The sequence below is a fragment of the Phyllobates terribilis genome, unplaced genomic scaffold (genome assembly GCF_046119375.1).
Source record: "Phyllobates terribilis strain yellow unplaced genomic scaffold, ASM4611937v1 Scaffold_7__3_contigs__length_470593459, whole genome shotgun sequence".
In the NCBI taxonomy this organism is placed as follows: Eukaryota; Metazoa; Chordata; class Amphibia; order Anura; family Dendrobatidae; genus Phyllobates; species Phyllobates terribilis.
In genome coordinates, this window is record NW_027362767.1 from 264827102 (window position 1) to 264844151 (window position 17050).

General features: G+C 41.5%; 1 protein-coding gene across 2 annotated transcripts in view; it reads left to right on the plus strand.

Moving 5' to 3' along the window:
• Window positions 1–14618, plus strand: part of LOC141154538 (ficolin-1-A-like) — a 29596-nt gene extending 14978 nt beyond the window's left edge. For both annotated transcript variants that reach the window (XM_073640604.1, XM_073640605.1), the window contains 2 exons: window positions 13474–13608; window positions 14093–14618. In XM_073640604.1, the coding sequence (XP_073496705.1) occupies window positions 13474–13608; window positions 14093–14337 (380 nt within the window). In that variant the 3' untranslated portion in view covers window positions 14338–14618. The remainder of the gene's footprint in view (window positions 1–13473; window positions 13609–14092) is intronic.
• The last annotated feature ends 2432 nt before the right edge of the window (window positions 14619–17050 follow it).

The window sequence follows — 17050 nt, forward strand, 5'->3', positions numbered from 1 at the left end:
AGACATTCTCTGTTATGAACTTTAACAAGAACCGCGTGAGGACAAGACTAAGTGACTCTCACCTGCGTGACATTTTGCGCATCAAAACCACGGCCATTGAACCAGACCTAGTCTATGTGCTGCAGTCCAGATCCCAGTTTCACCCTTCACATTAGTGCAGGCTAGTTTCTTTTTTTTAATTGAGATTAATATGTTGTAAAATCTCAATTAATGTCAGTTGGATAGACAGTTATATATTTGAACACATGTATACTTGCTGTTATGTTCCTGTTCACATTTTTTGAACTTATAAGTTGACAGACAACCTTACATTACTTTGTGTAATGTACTTTAAAATGTTCCTGAGATATCTCAGTTTCCTGTTTTTATTATATTAAAGGGGTTGTCCAAGTTCAGAACCCAGACATACCCCCTTTTTCACCCAGGCAGCCCCCCTGCCATGGGCATCAAAGCATCTCATGCTCCGATGTGCTCCCTTGCCCTGTGCTATTTACAATGACACACTGCCGGTAGGAGGCTTCACCGGCTCTAATGTGCAGGCTTTAGCGCTGCTCTAGCTGGTTTACTGGTGATAAAGCCCGCCCATCAGTGCCGGTGACGTCACTGGGCTTTCTGCCAGCCCCGTGGAGAGCCGGGTATGTCACTAGAACTCCAGAAAATGCCTTTCCTCTGCGCAATTTAGTGCAGGGCAAAAGTAGGACATTGGAGCATAAACTGCTTCGATGCTCAAGTCGGGGAGGGGCTTCCTGGGTGAGAATGGGGGTATGTCTGGGTTAACCCCTTTAAGGCAGATTGATTAAACACCTGTTTAGATTTGTCATCCAAGTCACAAAATAAAAAGTATGCCGTTTTCAATAAACTTTGCAAAAAAAGTTTATTTGCATTCATTTTAATGGTCCAAAGAATGTCAAGCAAAATGATCGGCCCTCGCACATGTTCACTTCATCAAATTTGGCACTCTTAGAAAAAAGTTTGGACACCCCTGCTATAAAGGAGTTAAGGGTTTTGGTAGGACCCTTGTCAGTGCAAACAGGTTTCTGGACTAATGTGGGAATAGGATTAGTATTAATACCTTTGTATACCCCTGTGTCCATTCTAGATTGTTTTCCATTAACTGGAGTGTCTTGTATGTTATTCCCAGGCAATATGGGGGCTGCTGTTGTTTTTGTGTTGTCAATAGGGGAAGAACTGATAAGTTCACCTCTATTGATGCTATTTCTCTGAGGAGAGACAATAGTGATGGATATGTCAGTAGTCACTTTGTCCATCTCTATGGAGGGACATGGAGTTGGCACAGCTGTTTTTTCTGTGTACTCCGAAGTAGATTTCTCCTTCTGACGAGCACTGGACGGGGCATAGTGCTTATCTTTGCTATTATTATTTCTCCTGTGGTAATTGCTATTGGAGAATGTTTTTATTTTTTTGGGTAATCCATGAGAATGTATCCTCTTAGGAGGGCTCACTGTCTTTACTCTTAATTGGACCGGCACTATAGTACTAACAGATCCTTTATAGTCATCCCTATCTCTTTGGAGTTTTTTTGCTTTTTTTATAATGGTTTCATGTTCATTTTGCAGAATAGTTGTGGTAATATTGTTATTAATCTTCCCAAAATCAGGGTGTGTTTCAAATGCTAATAAATTTCTAGCAGTTTCAAAAACTCTATTTGTAGTAGCTATACATAGTTCCGACCTTTTTGTGTGGATGCTTTTTAGCAAACTTTGCATGCAAGAGTCTAAAATAGTTGTCCATTCGTTACTAAACTGTTTGTCTTCAGGAAACGGTGGGGGCATTGTAATCCTCAATCCCCGTGGACATAGTTTTTCTTCCATGTAAATGGTTAGAAAACGGATATCAAGTTCTAATCGTAGTTCATCTTTGAGCGCTTCTTCAAGATCATGAAATAAGTTTTTCATGATACTGGTATCATTCTCATTAAAGTTTACAGTATTTTCAGTAGATGTTACCTCAGGAATACGGGTGGTAATTCCTATGGCTTGTCTAATTAGCCGTTCTCTAGATGACATACGGCTATTGAAATATTCCATAGTGTGGATACAGAACCGCTGATGCTGCTCCCAAGAACGACCAGACTGAACTGTCCCCAGCCCAGTCAGTGGTAACTGAAAATAAGTAGAAAGATAGGGGCGCAATAGCGCTGTTATCCAACAACAACCAAGTGGGTAAAAAGAAAATGTGCTCACCTTAATGAGTTGTGAAATGCACAACTCATGTAAGAATTAGTGACGAAGGGCTGCAGCCAGCACAGAATCCCTAGGGATCTTGTAGGTAGTCTGTAGTAGGATGAAGTAGGTGCTGGTAAAAAATCCGCGCTCCTCCGTAGTGAAGAAATATGACGAGAGATTGTATAATTAAACAATCTTGTAGTTTATTAAAAGCTACGATTACTACGCGTTTCGTGGACGTCCCGTCCACTTCCTCAGGTACATAGCTGATGTAGACCGATTTATCAAACGGTCTTATATACATAAAACCACACGTGGTGAAAAAAAAAAAAAACGCGTAGTAATCGTAGCTTTTAATAAACTACAAGATTGTTTAATTATACAATCTCTCGTCATATTTCTTCACTACGGAGGAGCGCGGATTTTTTACCAGCACCTACTTCATAGCTGATGTAGACCGATTTATCAAACGGTCTTATATACATAAAACTACACGTGGTGAAAAAAAAAAAAAAAAGAAAAGCCCGCTGTTATTCTTGGCGCCAAGACCAACCAACGGTTTACAGAGAGACAGTGAAACCGTTGGTTGGTCTTGGCGCCAAGAATAACAGCGGGCTTTTCTTTTTTTTTTTTTTCACCACGTGTAGTTTTATGTATATAAGACCGTTTGATAAATCGGTCTACATCAGCTATGTACCTGAGGAAGTGGACGGGACGTCCACGAAACGCGTAGTAATCGTAGCTTTTAATAAACTACAAGATTGTTTAATTATACAATCTCTCGTCATATTTCTTCACTACGGAGGAGCGCGGATTTTTTACCAGCACCTACTTCATCCTACTACAGACTAACATCAGAGACTGTAAAGCAGAGTGACGAGCGGCGTCTCATCAGTTTCTGTAGATTACAGCCCCAACCTAATGCATTACACTGTGTTCCAAATTATTATGCAAATAATATTTTCTCAGATTTTCCCAAATTACCTATATGAATTGCAGTCATTGTAATTTTCCAGTCAAATAACTATTAGAGTACAATTGAAAGGTTTTTGTACAATCTGCCTATGATAACAGTATATTTTTAAAAAAATAAAAAACTCAAACTGCACTCAAAATGCATGTTCCAAATTATTATGCACAGCAGAGTTTTCAACCTTTTCATTTTAATAAAGAACAAAAAAAATGGTCATTTTTGAAATTATAAGCATTAGCAGGTTATTACAAACTGAAATCAAACAGTTTTCAACTCAAAACTTTATTCTAGGTGATGTTACATTTGCACATAGGACCGCTTGTTCGAAAGGAGCTTCTGAACTCTCTCGTCCATTGAATTTGTCAGGTTTTGGATGGTTTCTGCTTCAATTGTTTTGCATGAGGACAGAGTACCCTCCCAGAGCTGTTGCTTAGATGTGAACGGCCTCCCGCCATCATAGACACTCCTTTTGATGATGCTCCAGAGGTTCTCAATGGGGTTGAGGTCAGGGGAGCATGGGTGCCACACCATAAGTTTGTCCCCTTTTATGCCCATAGCAGTCAGAGATGCAGATGTGTTATGTACACACATAGAAGTGCTTCTCACTAAATTAGAATATCATCAAAAAGTTAATTTATTTCAGTTCTTCAATACAAAAAGTGAAACTCCTATATTATATAGAGTCATTACAAACAGAGTGATCTATTTCAAGCGTTTATTTCTGTTAATGTTGATGATTATGGCTTACAGCCAATGAAAACACAAAAGTCATTATCTCAGTAAATTAGAATACTTTATAACAACAGCTTGAAAAATGTTTTTAAAATTCGAAATGTTGTCCTACTGAAATGTATGTTCAGTAAATGCACTCAATACTTGGTCGCGGCTCCTTTTGCATCAATTACTGCATCAATGCGACAATGTGGCATGGGGGCAATCAGCCTGTGGCACTGCTGAGGTGTTATGGAAGCCCAGGTTGCTTTGATAGCAGCCTGCAGCTCGTCTGCATTGTTGGGTCTGGGGTCTCTCATCTTCCTCTTGACAATACCCCATAGATTCCCTATAATAGATTCTCTATGGGGTTAAGGTCAGGCGATCAAGCACAGTGATACTGTTGTTTGTAAACCAGGTATTGGTACTTTTGGCAGTGTGGACAGGGGCCAAGTCCTGCTGGAGAATGAAATTTCCATCTCCAAAAAGCTTGTCGGCAGAGGGAAGCATGAAGTGCTCTAAAATGTCCTGGTAGATGGCTGCGCTGACTTTGGTCTTGATAAAACACAGTGGACCTACACCAGCAGATGACATTGCTCCCCAAACCATCACTGATTGTGGAAACTTCACACTAGACCTCCAGCAGCTTGGATTGTGGCCTCTCCACTCTTCCTTCAGACTCTGGGACCTTGATTTCCAAATGAAATGCAAAATTTACTTTCATCTGAAAACAACACCTTGGACCACTGAGCAACAGTCCAGGTCTTTTCTCCTTGGCCCAGGTAAGACGCTTCTGGCGTTGTCTATTGGTCATGAGTGGCTTGACACAAGGATTGCGACACTTGTAGCCCATGTCCTGGATACGTCTGTGTGTGGTGGCTCTCCTTGTGAATCTCCCCCCAATTTTTGAATGGCCTTTTCTTAACAATCCTTTCAAGGCTGCAGTTATCCCGGTTGCTTGTGCACCTTTTCTACCACATTTTTTCCTTCCACTCAACTTTCCATTAATATGCTTGGATACAGCACTCTGTGAACAGCCAGCTTTTTTAGCAATGACCTTTTGTGGCTTACCCTCCTTGTGGAGTGTGTCAATGACTGCCTTCTGGACATCTGTCAAGTCAGTAGTCTTTCCCATGATTGTGGAGCCTACTGAAACAGACTAAGGGACCTTCTTAAATGCTTAGGAAGCCTTTGCAGGTGTTTTTTTTGTTAATTATTTTAATGTACTGAGATAATGAGTTTTGTGTTTTCATTGGCTGTAAGCCATAATCATCAACATTAAGAGAAATAAACGCTTGAAATAGATCACTCTGTTTGTAATGACTCTATGTAATATATGAGTTTCACTTTTTGCATTGAAGAACTGAAATAAATTACATTTTTGAGGATATTCTAATTTTGTGAGACCCACTCATATTACCATTATATGGTCACTATATGGTGGTGATATATGACCTAGCATAGTGGTTTTAGTTCCAGAAGTCTCTCATCTCTATATATTTTTTTTTATTAAATATGTGTATGGTGTATAGTGTAAGTGTATTAATATACTCGCCTACAGCCACTTTCTCTGGGATCCATCGCTGTTCTGCTCTGCTTATCGGTGATGTTACCACAATTCCCACTAGTCGGCTATCTCTATGCACGACCCCGAAGTGTCTTCTACAATGTAAGCCAATGGGACCTTGTTCTGACGCTTCTTAGACTTACATTGTAAAAGCCACTTCCGGGTCATGCATAGAGATAGCCGACTAGTGGGAATTGTGGTAACATCACTGAGAAACCAGGAAGGTGTTGGTAGGCGAGTATATTAGCACACTCACACTACACTACATGTCCAGAAATATTTGGAAAGTAACACAAGTTTTGGCATTTAGCTGTTTACCAAAACATATTCAAGATACAGTTATATAATCAATATGTGCTTACAGTGCCGACTCTCAGCTTTAATTTGAGGGTATTCACATCCTAATTGGAGAGACAAAAAACACTGAATCTTGAAGCACAGGACACAGACCATACTATCACCTGTAGGCTGGCCCGGTCTAACTTATACCAAGTGCTTTAGTATATGGACCAATGAGGAATGGCAGACCATTCGGTAATACACATGAAAAGAAGAGAACCACCGAATGATAGGTCCAATCAGGCAAAGGATTAAATAAATCACTTTTATTATGTAAAGGTAACAAGTGGGACTACATGCAAAAGGAAAGCCGCATTGCAGAGTCCAAACACAAACAAAAATCACAGAGTAAAATTTACATGATAAGCTGCATAATACAAAACATGATAGTAATGCAACAGGTACAAATATTAGACCGTATTGCTGGGAATCTAATTCACGTATAGTGAGAATCCCCTGAGAATCCAGGATAGAAAGCAGGTATATGGCCAACCAGTATATGTGAAAGTACTATGTGCACCATAATTATGGCCATATCTATGTCAGATACATCTGGACAGCCAGTACCAAAGTGGCAGCATACAGTCAATCAGAAAATGAATAGCGTACCTGTGTCTACAGCAGCTTATGTGAGTGGCATCCCACGGCAAACCCCGACGCGCGTTTCGGACAACACGTCCTTCGTCAGGGGGTACCGTCCATATGAACCACCGCGTATATAAAGGGTAATGTGACCAATGAAAGCCATGACATACCTAATTAGTGTGACCCTTAATCGGAATCACATAGGAACACGTGCGCCCAGCTGTATGCTGGTAAATGTGAGCAGGAGGCGTTAGTAGTGCGCGCATGCGCCGTCCGGAGGAACCGGAAGCCGCGGGCGCCGCGTCATGCATCAGCTGACATCGGGTCAAAGGACCCGAGTCACCTGACACATAGAGACGCACGCATCACAGCTCCCCGGAACACAGACAGGGCATGCGCGCAACGCCAACCAGGTTCCCATGGCAACCGACACGCTTCGAGAGGGAGCTGCCGTGTTGTGTACACAGCACCTAGTGACAGAAAAGAACAAAATGGGGAACATGAAACCACCCAGATCACAGCGATATAATACAGAAGATCCACCAGGAAAAAGAGAAAAAAAGGTAAAGAATAAATAGAAATGGGAGATACATTGTGAATCAGACAACTTTGCAAGAAGAATAATAAAATAAGGAAAGATGTAGGCAAAATATATAGAAAAAATATATGAAGAAAATAATAAGAAAAGTGTGAAATGCATATGTCACAATGCAAATTAGATGCTCGCAAGCAAACATAGAGGATAGTAGGAAATCTCAATGAAATGATATACATATGCAGGTATAGAGATAAACGTAAAAGGTGAAAAAAAATAGTCAAATGGTGTAAATAAGTAAATAAGAGTGTATCATTGACCAAGTAATGGAATTATATCAAAGTGTTAGAAAAGGTGGTAGAAAGAGGTGGATGAATGGTGAAGAAATAAAACAGTGCAATACAGGTTACATCTACTCTGGATATGGACCTTAAAGCCAGGGAACTTTCCTGGCAAGGACAAATTAACGATGTGTTTGGCAACAGTGGTGCCACGGCAATGGACTCCAGTGGTTCACAGGTTGATTCAGTCACAAGCACAATTAGGGGTTTACTGTTGAAAAGAACACGCTTATGGTGGAACAAAGCGTTCTTGGAAAACTATTTGTTGAAACAATTGATCCCTAGGGGCCTGAGGGTACGGGTCATACCATCATTTTTGGTGGAAGATGATGAGTTCATCAGGGACTGGGAACAGATATGCAACGAGACGTCCAAGAGGTTCATGCAATTGTTGATACAATTGAATCTCAAATCCATCAGTGAGATTGACAAAACCCTTGAGACTATTTTTGTGAAGGCTAAGGTGGATTTTTCGGTGGATCAAATGAGTATCATTGATACACAAATGAATAAGTCTATGGATTTATGGGTTAAAGATATCCAGATAAATCATGCCAAAAAATTGATGAGAGACCAGAGGGATCTTGCCTCAGGGAGAATTTATATGTGGAAAAAGTCTGCACCTCCAGGCATCAATAGAGCTCGCACCCCCTCACTATCATCTAACCCGCAGACTAGTGAGGCCTCTGATGCCTCCTCTTCCGTCTCTGGTTCGGTGGTTTCTACTCCCAAATGGAAATGAGAACTGCGTTTTCCTCCCAACAAGCGCAATTATACTTACGCACCAGAAACAAGGAACAGTTTAAAGGTAATCAATCTGAGCTCTCATTCCTTTTCTGAAATGGAGATGTCAATATTAATGCGTGCGTCTCTATGTGTCAGGTGACTCGGGTCCTTTGACCCGATGTCAGCTGATGCATGACGCGGCGCCCGCGGCTTCCGGTTCCTCCGGACGGCGCATGCGCGCACTACTAACGCCTCCTGCCCACATTTACCAGCATACAGCTGGGCGCACGTGTTCCTTTAAGGGTCACACTAATTAGGTATGTCATGGCTTTCATTGGTCACATTACCCTTTATATACGCGGTGGTTCATATGGACGGTACCCCCTGACGAAGGACGTGTTGTCCGAAACGCGCTTCGGGGTTTGCCGCGGGGTGCCACTCACATAAGCTGCTGTAGAAACAGGTACGCTATTCATTTTCTGATTGACTGTATGCTGCCACTTTGGTACTGGCTGTCCAGATGTATCTGACATAGATATGGCCATAATTATGGTGCACATAGTACTTTCACATATACTAGTTGGCCATATACCTGCTTTCTATCCTGGATTCTCAGGGGATTCTCACTATACGTGAATTAGATTCCCAGCAATACGGTCTAATATTTGTACCTGTTGCATTACTATCATGTTTTGTATTATGCAGCTTATCATGTAAATTTTACTCTGTGATTTTTGTTTGTGTTTGGACTCTGCAATGCGGCTTTCCTTTTGCATGTAGTCCCACTTGTTACCTTTACATAATAAAAGTGATTTATTTAATCCTTTGCCTGATTGGACCTATCATTCGGTGGTTCTCTTCTTTTCACATCCTAATTGGAGTAAGGGTTCATGAATTACAGCTCTTAAATATGTCTTTTTAACCCCTTCACGACATATGACGTATATTTACGTCTTATGTCATGTCCCTGACTTTGATGCGGGCTCAGACGCTGAGCCTGCATCTTTCCCGCACATGACAGCTGATTTAATCAGCTCTCATGTGCCTTTAACAGCTATGGCTGGATCGGAGTTCCAACTGGGGATATTAACCAGTTAAACCAGCGGGAGCGCATTATAAATCCTGCTCATAGGCGCCCCTGTCACGAGATCAGGGGATGCCACTGGGTTGTCATGACAGCGAGGGGTCTGCTGATGACCCCCGTGCCTGTCATTACGATACTCCTGTGACTTGGCGCTTGTGGCAGGCGTTCATAGGAGATTGTGATTTTTGCTATGCATAGCAGTGCTGATGCACTGCTATGTATAGCACAGTCTATCGGACAATTACAGCTTCAAGTCTCCTAAGGGGACTATTAGATAAAAGTAAAAAAAAAAAGTTTTTAAAGGTATGAAAAAATAAAAAGTTCAAATCATCCCTGTTTGCCCCACTGAAAAAAAAAACAAAACAAAAAAAAAACAAACACATATTTGGTATCCCTGCCTTCAGAAATGTCCGATCTATAAAAATATAAAGCAAATTAATCCGATCTGTAAAAAGGCATACCAAGAAAAAAAAAAAAATTAAAACTGCAGAATTACATTTTTTTGGTTGCTTCAACATTGCAATAAAATGCAATAAGAGGCAATCAAAACATCGTATCTACCCCAATATGGTATCAATAAAAATATAAGGGCGCAAAAAGTAAGCCATTACCCATCCCCAGATCCCGAAAAATAAAAACACTACGGGTCTCAGAAAATGGCGACAAACGCAAAAAAAAAAAGTTTTTCATATACATTTCGGAATTTTTTGTCACTACTTTAATAAACTATACATGTTTGTTATCTGCATACTCTTACTGCCCTGGGGAATCATATTGCCAGGTCAGTTTTACCATACAGTGAACATGGTAAATAAAAACCATTGTGGAATTGTACTTTTTTTTGCAATTTCAACACACTTGGAATTTTTTTTTTCCATTTTCTAGTACACTATATGGTAAAATCAATGGGGCCATTCAAAAGAACAACTCGTCCCACAAAAACAAGCCCTTATACAGCTATATTGACGGAAATATAAAAAAAAAGTTATGGCTCTTGGAAGAATGGGAGGAAAAAACTGAAAGTTGCCATGGCGTGAAAGGGTTAAAAGACCAAAAGTAATTGGAGAATTATCTCAAAAGCTCTCAAATAGGCTGCATGGGCTAGTCCCTAGTTAATCCATCATCTATTAAATCAGTTAAAAGCTCTGGAGCTGATTCCAGGTATAGCATTTGCATTTGGAAGCTGTTGTTGTGAACCCACCATGTGGTCAAATGAGCTCTCAATGGAAAAGAAACAGACTATCATTAGACTGAAAAAAAGAACAAATTCATCATCAATTAAGCAGGTAAAAGGACTGGAGTAGATTCCAGGTGTGGAATTTGCATTTGGAAACTGTTGCTGTGATCCCACAACACGCGGTCAAAGGAGCTCTCAGTGGAAGAGAAACGGACCTTTATTAGGCTGAAAAAAATAATAAATCCATCAGAGAGATAGCAGAAATGTTAGGAGTGGCCAAGTCAAATGAGCTCACTGGTGAGCTTAGGAACTCAAAAAGGCCTGGAAGTCCACAGAAGACAACAGTGATGGATGATTGCAGAATCCTTTCCATGGTGCAAAAACACCGCTTCACAACATCCACCCAAATGAAGAACACTCTACAGCAAGTAGGTGTTTCAGTATCTAAGTCTACCATAAAGAGAAGACTTCATGAGCGCAACTACAGAGGGTTCACCACAAGGGGCAAACCATTAATCAGCCTTAAAAACAGAAAGTCCAGATTAGACTTTGCCAAAAACCATCTACAGAAGCCGCCCAGTTCTGGAAAAAGAGATAAAACAAAGATCAACCTGTACAAGAATGATGGGGAGAAGAAAGTATGGAGAAGGATTGGATTCAACCAAATGCCGCAAGGTTGATAGGACAGTGCTTCATAGTGCAGATGGACAATGACCCAAAACATCCTGCAAAAGCAACGGAGGAGTTTTTTAAGGCAAAGAAGTTGAATATTCTGCAATGGTCAAGTCATCACCAAACCTCAATTCCATCGAGCAGCATTTCACAGGCTTAAGACAAAACTTTAGGCAGAAAGACCCCAAACAAGCAACAACTGAAGTCACCACAGTAAAGGCGGCAAAGCCTCACAGAGGAGGAAACCCAGCGTTTGAGGACGTCCATGGCTTCCAGACTTCAGGAAGTCATTACCTGCAAAGAATTCTCTACAAAGTATTAAAAGTGAACATTTTATTTATACTAAAGTTAATTTGTCCAATTACTTTTGAGTCTCTGAAATGAGGAGGCTTTGTAGAATAATGATTACAATTCCTAAACATTTCACAGGATATTTTTGTTCAACCCCTTTAATTAAACCTGGAAGTCTCCACTTCAATTGCATCTCAGTTGCTTCATTTTAAATAAAAAATAGTGATCTGCAGAGCTGAAATCACGGATATTCGGTCACTGTCCAAATATTTCTGGACCCAACTGTGTACAGGGTTCTTTACAGTTAGAGCAGTCATACTATGGAATATGTGACTCCAGGAGGTGTTGATAGCAGATACTACGTCAGCATTATATACAGGACTAGATATTTATCTATTAGTAATAGTTGGTGGGATATACAGTACAGACCAAAAGTTTGGACACACCTTCTCATTTAAAGATTTTTCTGCATTTTCATGACTATGAAAATTGTACATTCACACTGAAGGCATCGAAACTATGAATTAACACATGTGGAATTATATACTTAAAAAAGTGTGAAACAACTGAAAATATGTCTTATATTCTAGGTTCTTCAAAGTAGCCACCTTTTGCTTTGATGACTGCTTTGCATACTCTTGGCATTCTCTTGATGAGCTTCAAGTGGTAGTCACTGGAAATGGTTTTCACTTCACAGGTGTGCCCTGTCAGGTTTAATAAGAGGGATTTCTTGCCTTATAAATGTGGTTGGGACCATCAGTTGTGTTGTGCAGAAGTCTGGTGAATACACAGCTGATAGTCCTACTGAATAGACTGTTAAAATTTGTATTATGGCAAGAAAAAAGCAGCTAAGTAAAGAAAAACGATTGTCCATCATTACTTTAAGAAATGAAGGTCAGTCAGTCTGAAAAATTGGGAAAACTTTCAAAGTGTCCCCAAGTGCAGTTGCAAAAACCATCAAGCGCTACAAAGAAACTAGCTCACATGAGGACCGCCCCAGGAAAGGAAGACCAAGAGTCACCTCTGCTTCTGAGGATAAGTTTATCTGAGTCACCAGCCTCAGAAATCGCAGGTTAACAGCAGTTCAGATTAGAGACCAGGTCAATGCCACACAGAGTTCTAGCAGCAGACACATCTCTACAACAACTGTTAAGAGGAGACTTTGTGCAGCAGGCCTTCATGGTAAAATAGCTGCTAGGAAACCACTGCAAAGGACAGGCAACAAGCAGAAGAGACTTGTTTGGGCTAAAGAACACAAGGAATGGACATTGGACCAGTGGAAATCTCTGCTTTGGTCTGATGAGTCCAAATTTGAGATCTTTGGTTCCAACCACCGTGTCTTTGTGCAACGCAGAAAAGGTGAACGGATGGACTCTACATGCCTGGTTCCCACCGTGAAGCATGGAGGAGGAGGTGTGATGGTGTGGGGGTGCTTTGCTGGTGACACTGTTGGGGATTTATTCAGAATTGAAGGCATACTGAACCACCATGGCTACCACAGCATCTTGCAGAGGCATGCTATTCCATCCGGTTTGCATTTAGTTGGACCATCATTTATTTTTCAACAGGACAATGACCCCAAACACACCTCCAGGCTGTGTAAGGGCTATCTGACCAAGAAGGAGAGTGATGGGGTGCTACGCCAGATGACCTGGCCTCCACAGTCACCAGACCTGAACCCAATCGAGATGGTTTGGGGTGAGCTGGACCGCAGAGTGAAGGCAAAAGGGCCAACAAGTGCTAAGCATCTCTGGGAACTCCTTCAAGATTGTTGGAAGACCATTTCCGGTGACTACCTCTTGAAGCTAATCAAGAGAATGCCAAGAGTGTGCAAAGCAGTCATCAAAGCAAAAGGTGGCTACTTTGAAGAACCTAGAATATAAGACATATTTTCAGTTGTTTCACACTTTTTGGTTAAGTATATAATTCCACATGTGTTAATTCATAGTTTTGATGCCTTCAGTGTGAATGTACAATTTTCATAGTCAAGAAAATACAGAAAAATCCTTAAATGAGAAGGTGTGTCCAAACTTTTGGTCTGTACTGTATATGAAAAGGGTTGTAAGTTGTGCCTTTCTTCTACGGGTCAGTTCTTCCTATCTTGCTATTTAACTCACAATTGTATTGCAACAATCAATGGTAGGTGTAGAGGAGCCTCCGCTGCGTCGCTCAGCAGTATAACCACTGGAGACCTCACAGGAGCGCAATTCTTTATACCTTGTATTCTGTAATGTTGAGTGATCTGTGGACCCCTTCTCATTCCTCATCATCCTCTTGTACTTGCAGGGAAGTTTCATCTCCGGGTCGACTTCACAGACTTTTCCAATGATCGCACTTTCGCCTTGTACCGTGATTTTGGCATATCTGCTGAGGAGAAAAACTACACCCTGACTTCTGTCCAGTTCCTGGAGGGATCTGCAGGTTCGTATCCACACATCTACCCACCCATAACTAATAAGGGCTGCCCACATTTAGCTTTCATATGGGCCCAAGGAATAGATCACTACACAGATCGGCCATATTCCCTGCTACCATATTGGTGCATAAATTTGCAGATTGGCCATTAGGACACTAGGTAAGCTGCCGAGCCGTAATGGCTGCGGGATAATGTTGTGAATTGGTGTCCGACCCGTGACGTCCCAGCATTAGCTGCACTATGGAAAGGAAAACTATGATATCCAGCAAGATTTTGGGAAGTATCCCGAACTAAAGTCACCACTAGGGATTGCTCGCTACATGCACATTTTTACAAGAAAAAAAACAAAAACATGCCATTCCAGACTCCGGGAAAGCTGGGTGGTGATCTACTGTATAACGGCTCCATGACAGAGCCGCGCGTTCCAGCTGGGAAGTTTGCTGCATTTAGGGCTCTATAATTAATGGCCACATCTTCTGTCCCTTTTAGGAGATTCTCTAACCTACCACAGAGATTCTGTATTTTCCACAAAAGACCACGAGAACGCCAACACTAACTGCGCCCAGACGTACCGCGGAGGCTGGTGGTATAAGAACTGTCACTACGCCAACCTCAACGGCCTGTATCTGAGGGGAAACCACAGCACCTACGCCAATGGAGTGAACTGGCTAACAGGAAAAGGCCACCATTACTCCTACCAAGTGACGGAAATGAAAATCCGACCTCAGCCCTGAGATCGGCGCTCACAGGAAAGCTGCATGTCAACGAAGTGGTGGCCATGTTATCTGTACCCGCCAATCAGAATCCAGCGTTTACCACTGTTAATAAGAAATGTGGCCTCTGATTGGAATGGATGGCACCGCCACTTTAATACATGAGGCTTGTAAAGTTTATCACCTAAATGCCCCCCAAAAGGAAAAGTTGCAGAACTTCTCACTATATCTTATGTCTTAACCTGCAGAGCGTGCAAGGAACATGCGCCAAATTGATTAAAAGCCTCACACTCCATAATAAATTTGCAGACTGTTTTGTGCACATTGGTGAATGTCAAGACTTTGCTGCAAATAAATTGTACAATAGGGGCAGTATTATAGTAGTTATATTCTTGTACATGAGGGCAGTATTATAGTTGTTATATTCTTGTACATAGGGGGCAGTATTATAGTAGTTATATTCTTGTACATAGGGGGTAGTATTATAGTAGTTATATTCTTGTACATAGGGAACAGTATTATAGCAGTTATATTCTTGTACATAGGAGGCAGTATTATAGTAGTTATATTCTTGTACATAGGGGGCAGTATTATAGTAGTTATATTCTTGTACATAGGGGGCAGTATTATAGTAGTTATATTCTTGTACATAGGGGGTAGTATTATAGTAGTTATATTCTTGTACATAGGGAACAGTATTATGCGACATTAAAACTCATCAAGGAAAATGAAGACTTCCTGGACAGAACAGAAGCGTCACTACTGGTCACGGAAAGTGAAGGAAGCGTCAGAGAACCGCCAGAGGCAGACAAGTGGAGGCAAGTGACCAAAAGATGCAAGAAGACCATGGAGACACCACCAACCACACAACTGAGAAACAGATTCCATGGACTTGTGGAGGACGAAGATGGCACACCTAAGGATGAGGAACTACCAGCAAGCAAAAAAGAAAAGAGCACCCAGAAACACCCAGAAGCGACAAGAAAAAGGACAGCCAAGAAGGGAAGAAGAGTGGTGGTGGTGGGAGACTCACTACTGAGAGGAACAGAAGCAGCTATCTGCAGACCGGATATAACCGCAAGAGAAGTATGCTGCCTCCCAGGGGCGAAGATCAAGGATGTTACCGATAGGATACCAAAGCTCATCAGTCCCAAGGATGTCCACCCATTTCTTCTGATACATGTTGGCACCAATGACACGGCAAAGAAGGACCTACCGACAATCTGCAAGGACTTTGAAGCATTGGGGAAGAAAGTAAAAGAACTGGATGCGCAGGTAGTTTTTTCTTCTATCCTTCCAGTAGACGGGCATGGCGTCAGGAGATGGAACAGGATCCTTGATGTGAACAGCTGGCTGAGACGATGGTGCAGAAAACAAGGATTTGGATTCCTGGACCACGGTGTGAATTACTTCTATGATGGACTCCTTGCCAGAGACGGACTACACCTCAACAAACCCGGGAAACACACATTCGCCAGGAGACTCGCAACACTCATCAGGAGGGCGTTAAACTAGAAGAAGAGGGGATGGGAAGAAAAACGCCGGACACGAACATGCAACCAGAGGACATACTAATGAAAGATATGAAGTGCGACAAAGAAGGTCCAAGACAAGATACTTGGAAGGAAGGTAAGAAAATTTCTAATACAATCCACAGGGAGAAGATTGGAACAAAACAAAATCGTGTAAACTGCGTGCTAGCAAATGCCAGGAGCCTGACAAACAAGATGGATGAACTGGAAGCAGAAATATCTACAGGTAACTATGACATAGTGGGAATAACCGAGACATGGTTGGATGAAAGCTATGACTGGGCAGTTAACTTACAGGGTTACAGTCTGTTTAGAAGGGATCGAAGAAATCGGAAAGGGGGTGGAGTCTGTCTATATGTAAAGACGTGTCTAAAGCCTACAATACGGGAGGATGTATGGGAGGGAAATGAGGAGGTCGAGTCCTTATGGGTGGAGATACATGGGGCAAAAAACAATAATAAAATTATCATAGGAGTCTGTTATAAACCACCAAATATAGCAGAAGCCACGGAAAGTCTATTAATGAGACAAATAGACGAAGTAGCAAAAAATAACGAGGTGATTATTATGGGGGACTTCAACTACCCCGATATAGACTGGGAAACCGAAAGCTGTAGATCTCAGAAAGGAAACAGGTTTCTGTCAATTATCAAAGACAATTATTTGTCACAACTTGTGCAGGAACCAACTAGAGGGACGGCCCTTTTAGACTTAATATTAACTAACAGGCCAGACAGAATAACTGAGGTGCAGGTCGGGGGGCACCTGGGAAATAGTGACCACAACATTATACAATTCCACATGTGCTTCAGTAGGGTGCCCAGCAAGGGAGTCACAAAAACACTGAACTTCAGGAGGGCAAAGTTTGATCAGCTAAGAGATGCCCTTCACCTTATAGACTGGGATAGTATCTTCAGTAATAGGAGCACGGAGAGAAAATGGGAAATTTTCAAAACAGTCCTACATAGTCACTGTAGAAGGTACATACCTTATGGGAATAAAAGGGCTAGGAATAGGAGGAAGCCAATGTGGCTAAATAAGGAAGTCAAGAGGGCAATGAAAAACAAAAAAAGGGCTTTCGGTAAACTTAAACAAGAAGGCAGCGAGGAAGCGCTAATAACTTATAGGGAAAAAAACAAAATCTGTAAGAAACAAATAAGAATAGCAAAAGAGGAGACAGAGAGACTAATTGCCAAAGAAAG